This window comes from Cryptomeria japonica, chromosome 4, assembly GCF_030272615.1.
Source record: "Cryptomeria japonica chromosome 4, Sugi_1.0, whole genome shotgun sequence".
Taxonomy (NCBI): Eukaryota; Viridiplantae; Streptophyta; class Pinopsida; order Cupressales; family Cupressaceae; genus Cryptomeria; species Cryptomeria japonica.
The window spans coordinates 562,093,605-562,102,102 of NC_081408.1; the positions used below are offsets into that span (position 1 = coordinate 562,093,605).

An 8,498-nucleotide genomic window follows, 5' to 3' on the forward strand; every position below is an offset into this window, starting at 1 on the left:
GATGCCTCTGGGTCACGCTTACGGGTAATGTCGTCGTGTTGAACTACTGCACTTAACGCCTAATAAAGCTGCATTAACGACGTCTGTGGCATCGTCCCTATAAATCGTCGGGGAGTAATAAGGGACATTTGGAAGTTAAAAATCCAAGGGGCGGGTAATCCCTCTTGGATCGATAATTAATAAGATAACTTTTAATTGAATTCCACATCCGTTGAGATAACCATAGTAAACCCCTCTTAGGGATGGTCAAGTTAAGAGCTCTCGTGAAATTTACTATTTATTTATTTATTCATCTCAAAGGGATATTGGTGATTTGCAATTGGGTGACGCTCATGATAAGTATTAGGATCTAGTTATTTTGTTAGGCCACAAGCAATAGGCCATCTTGAGCCTTCGCTTAAGTGCTACCTTCGTGGGTAGCAACCGCAGAGAAACTGTCTGGGACACTGACCCTAGAAAGGGTTGCGTACCCACAAATCAGTTTACATCAAACCATAGTTTAGAAAATAGAACTACATACTTTACGCCTTGATCCCGCGCCGAAGCGGGTATGTAGGCAGTCTTGGGACGGAGTTGTCCCTCGTACTCAGGCGTTCGTGGGTGGGGTCTAGGCTTGGTTGAGTAAGAATCCTAATCGAAAGATAAGATAACCAAACTCAATTCAATGCATACTCGGAAGGAATCCCGTATGGATTCGCTTGACTTCCCGAGGCTTTAAGCCAAATTCCGAGGCGGAATTCAAGCTTGTCTTATTTTCTTATTACTCCTAAGGACGGCGACCTCGGTGCATTCTTGTTAGAAGAATGTAGTACTTAGTGAGTGGCTCAGGACCCGAATGGTCCCGATGAGTCTAAGTCTCTGGCCAGAGCATCACCTATCCCGTTTGGATGGATGCCTACCCCGTATGGGTAGATGCCTATCCCGCATTGGATAGATGGAATTTACGTCCCGTATGGACAACTGCCTAACCCGTATGGTTAGAAACTCATCCCGAATGGATGAATGCCCAGTCCTATTTGGATGGATGCCCAGAGTATGCAATTGAATAAAAGGTAATAAAGAAAAAAAAAATATACTCAATTTTTGTTGGATGAATCATGGTGGGTCATTACAGAAAATCGCATAATGGAATCCCGATAAATCTAGCCCATTAATCTTCAATGCACAAATGCATAAATAATCAAAATAATTACTAAGGACTAATTAATCAATTTATCCAAAGACACCAGGCACGCAAACCGAGAAGGTCAACCAAACAGACGACTCGCAAACCCAAACAAGAAGGGAATACCGACGACGACTGGCGATGCTCACTTGAGCACGACTTAAGGTCAACTAGGGTCTTACGACCACCTAATCCAACTCTAAGGATTAAAGAGGTACACTCAAACCTGCGAAACCAGGTGAAGACGAACCTCGCACTCAAGCGGTATTGTACTTGAAATTTCCTGCAACCAAGAGTCATACATGCATACATATATAAAATTTAATGAAAACGTTAGCTCAATATTAATACCACGAAATAGGTACACTAACAACTTGCATACAACTAGTGTGGAACCACATCAATAGCTATGCGTAAAATCAACATCCGACTATAACATAATATTACGATAAACTAATCAAGATTAAACCAAGGTTAGAAATAGACTAGGGTAGGGGTACTACACAAGTATTCCTTTCCTCTTTTCTTGCTACATTTGATTGGACTCTTGATTTCCTATAATTTTTAATGTAGAATTCAATAGATTCATGAGCTCAATTTACATTAACTTTCCTTTTGTCCTCATTATCTGTAAAATTGTGCAATATGAATTTTTTTATTTCATAATTAAAGATTCATGAACTTCTTTTGCACATTAACATTCATTATCATCCAATGTTTCAAACTATAAATAAATAAGAATAATACCCATCCATGTTTAAAGAAAAATGGTTTGAATGTTTATACATTGAGAGATTCAAAAAATTTAAAATTTAATATCCTTACCTTCTATTTAACTTACCTTGATTTGTTTTGCTTATAATTGTATTTTATTGGCTAATTCCGTATTGTTGAAATTATATTTGTTCCTAGGGTTTGTAAAAGTAACAATATTTATATTTGAATATACATGTATGAAATTAAAATATTGAGGATGAAAACACAAATTTGTGTCTCACTTTTACAATATAAATTTATGGTCAACATTGATCTAATTATTTGACTTAAATCACTAAAAAGTGAGAAATATGTTTTATTTTTAAATGATGTAAACTAATGAAGTGTATATTTTTTTTTAGTGCATTCTATGTTTTCATTTAAAGTAAGTATTTTGAAAACACTTAAATTCATTTCTTTCAAAATTGTAAAGACGTAAATTATTCTATAAGACATAATCTACTCTTTAATCATAAATAAACTCATAGGTCAATTAAGAAGTCTATTTCATACATAATATAAAACAAGTTTAATAAATTGATAAAACAATCATAGATATCAAAGAGTTAAATAAAATTTTCATATACAATGGAAGGTACAAATTTCTCATTACATATCATTATACCATAGTTAGGCTTTCTAATTTCCTTAAGTATTATACAAACATAAAGAAAGTGATATACATCCATCGATCTCCAATCTGAGTCACTTCCTTTTAGTCCATCGAATGAAGACGAGAACAAGATTCAGGCGTTTTTTCTGCCCAACCTTGAAGCTTATGCTTCCCTGGAATTCTTGGTGAATCAAGAATACCCGACCCTGCACGAATTGTTTTAACCAAAGAATTCGAAAGACAAGAGGGAATCTGGTGCATGCCTAGATGATACAAGCATTTTCATTTTTCTAATTCTTTTAAGAAACAAGCATTATCATTCAAGGATATGGTAGAGAGCATAAAATAAAGAATTCCATCTATTTCAATGGATAATTCAATTCATTACTCAGATGAGTATAATTTCATTCATAGAAAAAATAAATAGTTTGGAAAAAGCAACTATTCTCTCTAAGATTCCATATTCGGCACCTGTCCCGGAAGGTAACTTTCCATACACAAGCCTATCTATCTTGGTTCTCACAAACAGGAATACATTTAAAGAATACAACCTTTTGACTAACTGATCTAACATATTTCCTATCACTTTCATAAATTAAACACTATTTCATTACTTTCAACTAATTGAAAACAATCTTTCGTAATTCGATAAGAAAATATATTTTCATAAAAAATATTCGAATAAATACAAAGTAAGAAGAAGGTGTAACGCAAGTATGATTCTTTTCATATAGATGAGTTAAATTTTAGTACACATTCTTTAATTGAAAATCTATCCTAACCCATTGACATTATTCACCATTCTTAAACAATATAATTGCATATCTTAACTATTTCAATATATATTCCACCTAATGATTTCCTTCTATGTCTATTCAAGGAATAATAAAACAAATTCAATAAAAAAAACACATGGAATATCATAAATGAAATCTTATGCTACAACCATAGCTTTATTTCACTAACCTTCCTTATTGCAAAATAACCAAAATGAAATAAAGTTCCTACCTCCTTACGCTTGAAACTGGCTTGGAATGAACTCTTTCGTGCCTCCTCTAAATCGGTCTACTTCTTCCTTGATGGCTCAAAAGTTCTCTCACAGATCTTCTATTCTCCTTCTATCTCTGCTCTAAAATGCTCTCTCTCTAATCTCTCTTCTAACTTAATATCTTTCTATCCGCTCCACTTACTATTTTCTATCTTTTTTTCCTCATCTACCTATCGAACCTATGCCTGTATTTATACTATATTTCCCTATGATATCTACTACGTCTAAGGCTTGGTTATTGTTATCAATTTGAGGTCTTTTCTGCATTATCGATAGGTCTAATGCTTTAACTATTCCACGTCTTCCTTTTCCCAAAGTGCTACCAGTTAGCGATCTCTCTAGTCTACATGTCTTGGAGAGGTGGGAGGCCAAGTAATATCTTCTGCAGTGATCGACCTCAGATAATGGAGAGATTGTTGGTCTTCTCCTCCATCATCGTGGAGTCTACAGTTTTCTAACTTAATTCCATGAATCATGGAAAATCTGCAATTACTAATCTCCATGGCACTACGTGACTATTAACTCCTCCCTCCCGCAGGTTACAAGCCATTAACTAAGGTCGAGGAGTGGTCTTCTGTACATGGTGTGATCTGCAGTTACGTGGGCTGATCTGTAGTCACGTGGGGTGATTCGCTTACTTGGTGGGGAGGTCGGCCTTGTCAACTACCACTAGTCGACTAATACCCACCGTCAAATCCTCCACCTTTTGAATTATAACGTTAATATTAACAATAACATATTAGAATTAAAAACTTTGCAATTTAATTCACTAGAAATTAAATTCTAATATGATTTTCTTATGATAAATAAATCAATAATGTATATATATATATATATATGAAATTTATATATATCGATTTCATTAATTTATTATGAAATTTTAATCGACGAGACCATAATACTCATTTTCCAACGAACAAAACAATAATCAACTTCATACCATTGAAATCATGTCGACATAAAGTTTACATTCTAAATCGAATTTAACAAAAATGTTAAGTAGCTAATTAATTAACCCTAATTTTTCAACTATTAGACATTTTCAAATATGAAATCAACGTAACGACTAATTTTTACTCAAATCATTTCAATTAAAAAAATAAGCATCAATGAAGTCACAACTCAATCAAAGATGCATTGACAAAGTCATATTTGCACAAACAATTTTTCTATTGTGGTGTGTGAGATTCCCCTAGTCTACCGAATTCATAAGCGAAAAACAACTCTACCTGAGTCATGTTCTCACCTTCATCTTTGTTCACCTATCCCTGCATCACTTGCACTCAATAATTCATTAGCATTGACAATCCCCAATTAAGATAATACTAGATATCAAATTACATATTGCATGAGTAAAATGCATACATCATTTCCTATTCTTTGTATACAACTGCATTATCATCAAAATGAATTCTCATATCTATTTCAATTTCAATTCATAAATAAAAACCTACATTATATCTCATAATAACACATTATCAAAAATACGGTTCGTGATAGAAATTGACACTATAATTTAGTTGTCAATGAAATATTTAAAAAATAAAGTTAAGTGTGATGCAACATTTTATATTTTATATTTCTTCTTTTTAAAATTTTTATCTATTAATAACCTACAACTTTAGTGTGTCGATGGTTTTTTTCCCATTTTGCTAAATATTTGTAAAAAAATCTTGAAAGTTACATGTTTTGAAGGTACTTCATTTGCTTCATTTGAATGCAAAATTTTCTCTTGATTTTTAATCCAAAATGAAAAAATATATCACTCTAAAATAGAATTCTCTCCTCTTACAATGCATCACCATTTTTAAAAATATTTATTATTTTGTTAACAATAAAAGAAATCATATATTTTTTATGGTGATGGCCTAATTTTAGTAAAAATAAAAAATAGAATATAAAAACTAATTAAAATAAGTAAGAAATATATTTTTGAAAACTAAAGTTATAGATCTTAAAAAAAAAATTTAGTTTTATTTTTTTAAATGTTTACATGAGTAGGAGCTATGAGAACATCAAGTTTTTAAAATATTTTCATTTTTTTGGTAAAATGAGTTCGACATGACATCACATATGTATTTAGTGGATAGTTCTAATTAAGAAAATTGTCATGCAATTCTACTTTTTCTAGAATGAATCTAGCTAAAACATATGTTTGACCATAGTTATCTATTAGTTAAAAATTATTAAATTTATTTGTGTTGATAAGATGGTATAATTTGGGACACAAATTTGGCCTTTCTCCTTTGAATCTTCATTCCGTGAAGACAATAATATTTAATTTTATCCTCCTTTTGATGTGCATCTATCAAACATTTTTGTTTCAAATTCATCGAAAGTGAATTTATTGTCAAGCATTGACAATTACCATTAGTTAGCTTCACATTTTGTGTGTGAAAAAAATAGTTTCCATAATTTACTATTAACATAAGATATTCTACATTGGTTCCACCATTCTAATACATCTACACTAATAATATTTCAAGAAAAAAATCTATTAATAGATCATATCTCTATCATTTATCATTGATCCGACTTTGAATAACTGATTTCATAAAAAAGAAAACAACTATCCCATAATAAATTTTGATGATATTTTTATAAATGTAAAAAAAAAAATTTAAAATCCATGAATGATACCACTTGACAAGATCCAAACTTATAAATATGAAAATAATATAATATAGAAGATAGACCACACACAATACAAGAGATGTTTATATGCCAAAAAGACATAATATCAAATATGTGAAGAAATAAAACAAGCTTATAGAGTAGGATAACATCATACAATGCTCCCTAAGGAATAATCCACTCCATACCATTTATTCAAGAGATCCCAACCACGATACCTAACTCTTCACATTCCTCACAAATATATTCACCTTCTATATATAGACTTCTTCCTAATAACATAATGGAGGGTAAACTAGTAAACCCATGTATGCCTACTCATTATATAATATAATCAGTTACACAATTTTTCCAAATGACTCAATATAAGTAAATCAATGGATATGTATCACATGGTAGACTCTCCATTGATTTATATACATTAAAACATATGCATCTAGTTTTTTTTAACATATTTGTTGATGATGACTTCTACTTCCATTTCAAATAAGTTGAATTCTTGTGGGTGCATCCATGTTATCATCTTAAATCCACCAACATTTTTCTTAGAGGGAGGAAGGAAGATGAAAGTACATGGTATGTTAAATCCATTTGCATTCCAATGCATAGGACATACATTCACTGGACATCCTGATCCAAAGTCAACTTCATGAAATCCCAACCACCTCCAGTCACTAAGAGTTTGATTGTATTGGCTACCAAGAGCATCAAAAGGAAATTGGTCCATATCAACTATTGATCTAAGATAATTGATAGTCATAGACATCTTTGCTTTCTTTATAATATTCACTATATATGAAAGAGGTTGGTTCACGAGTTCATGGGCAGTACCCTTTGCACATGCACCAACAAAACCATTTCCATAGTATCCATTTGGCAGTGGTGGATCAAATGATTTCCTTACATCTACTGCAAAGAAAGTATTTGTACTTTGAGAGTGTGGAAGTTCAAGTGCCTTGGTCCTTGCTTGCCAAATCAAAGCTATAACAATTTCAAATGTAGTGTAAAATTCCCCACATTCTTCTAGAATTCCTTGCTTAATATAGTTTATTGTATTAGAGTCCAATATAAGAGACATTTGAATTGATTCCTTATATATGGGAAATGTCCACAAGTGGGGTGCACTTTTTGTTTTTTCTTCAACCATGTCTAAGTCTTGAACCAATTGATTCCTTGGTTTAAGAAGCTCTCTATCCCATACTGGTTTCACAGCGGGCATAACATCTCCTCTAGCCATCTCTCCAAGACCTTTGAGAAATTGCCCTAACCCTTTTCCATCAAATATACTATGATTGAAAGTCACTGCTACAACAAACCCTCCACACATGAAACGATTTACCTATAATAAAAAATTTTATAAAACATTATATTAAAAAAGATAAATAACTAAACATATTATACCACTTCATACACATTATGAATATTAGAAATAGATAAGTACAACATGGATTGAAACTATGGGTAGTGTAATAAGCATTAAAGATACATAAATGATTCAATTAAGATCAATTTCTAAGCTTGGAAAACAATTATTTTAATCTAAGGTAATGGTACCTGAATAACCAAGGGATGAAGCTCCTCAATATCTGTGTTGAAAGGGAATGTAAAGAGCAGCTGTTTAAATGATGGCTTGAGGTAGTCCAAATCTCCCAAGACTGATAGGTTGTTGCTTACCATGGCTTCCACAAACAGAACACCTTCTCCTGTGCACTCCACTTGGAGCTTCCCATCTTCTTTCTTTCTCAGTCTCCCGGCCAGAGGATAATAGTACACTAACACCTTCGACAGAGCCTCCCTAATTGTTTTGGCAGGATCTGCTAAATTATTTTCACAACCCTCGTACACAAGCAACGTATTAAACACACTTCTCGCTGCTGGCTGGTTATCAAGATTGGACAGATAGAGGGAGCCTTGGGGTGACGGCAGGCATGGCCGCACCAGGCAACGCTCCACAATCATCACCTTTAACTCTTCACCTTCCTTCTCCATTATAATTCAAACCTTCCTTTGTATTCAGTAGATGGTTGAAGTAAGGATTGTTAGTCTATATAGAGAGATTAGATATGAAATTGTTCATGGAAACTTCTTTCACGTGTTGACACTTTAGCCTCACCATTTAATCAATAACTGTAATCATTATATAATCATAAGATTACTTAGATGTTGATATTTTAGTCTCACAAGTGTTGGTTTTCTGTAACATTCTAGAAATTGGCCTTTAGGCTTCTATAAGATTCTAGAAGTTAGCCTTCGATAAGATTCTAGACATTAATTTAGACTGC

The 8,498-nt window shown here is 32.7% G+C and overlaps 1 protein-coding gene across 1 annotated transcript; it reads right to left on the reverse strand.

Moving 5' to 3' along the window:
* Window positions 1–6,225: 6,225 nt before the first annotated feature.
* On the reverse strand, window positions 6,226–8,275 carry LOC131036108 (3'-N-debenzoyl-2'-deoxytaxol N-benzoyltransferase). Its single transcript, XM_057967922.2, has 2 exons — window positions 7,771–8,275; window positions 6,226–7,555 (listed from the first exon to the last, which is right to left on the reverse strand). The coding sequence occupies exons 1-2, from the start codon at window positions 8,203–8,205 to the stop codon at window positions 6,653–6,655; spliced, it is 1,338 nt and encodes a 445-aa protein (XP_057823905.1). The 5' UTR covers window positions 8,206–8,275; the 3' UTR covers window positions 6,226–6,652.
* Between the last annotated feature and the right edge of the window lie 223 nt (window positions 8,276–8,498).

Bases quoted from the DNA above. Each gene is read 5' to 3' on its own strand.
- LOC131036108 (XM_057967922.2), bottom strand. From the start codon at position 8,205: ATGGAGAAGGAAGGTGAAGAGTTAAAGGTGATGATTGTGGAGCGTTGC. The intron at 7,556-7,770 runs GTACCATTACCT...TTTTTATTATAG, and splicing joins TTCATCCCTTGGTTATTCAG to GTAAATCGTTTCATGTGTGG.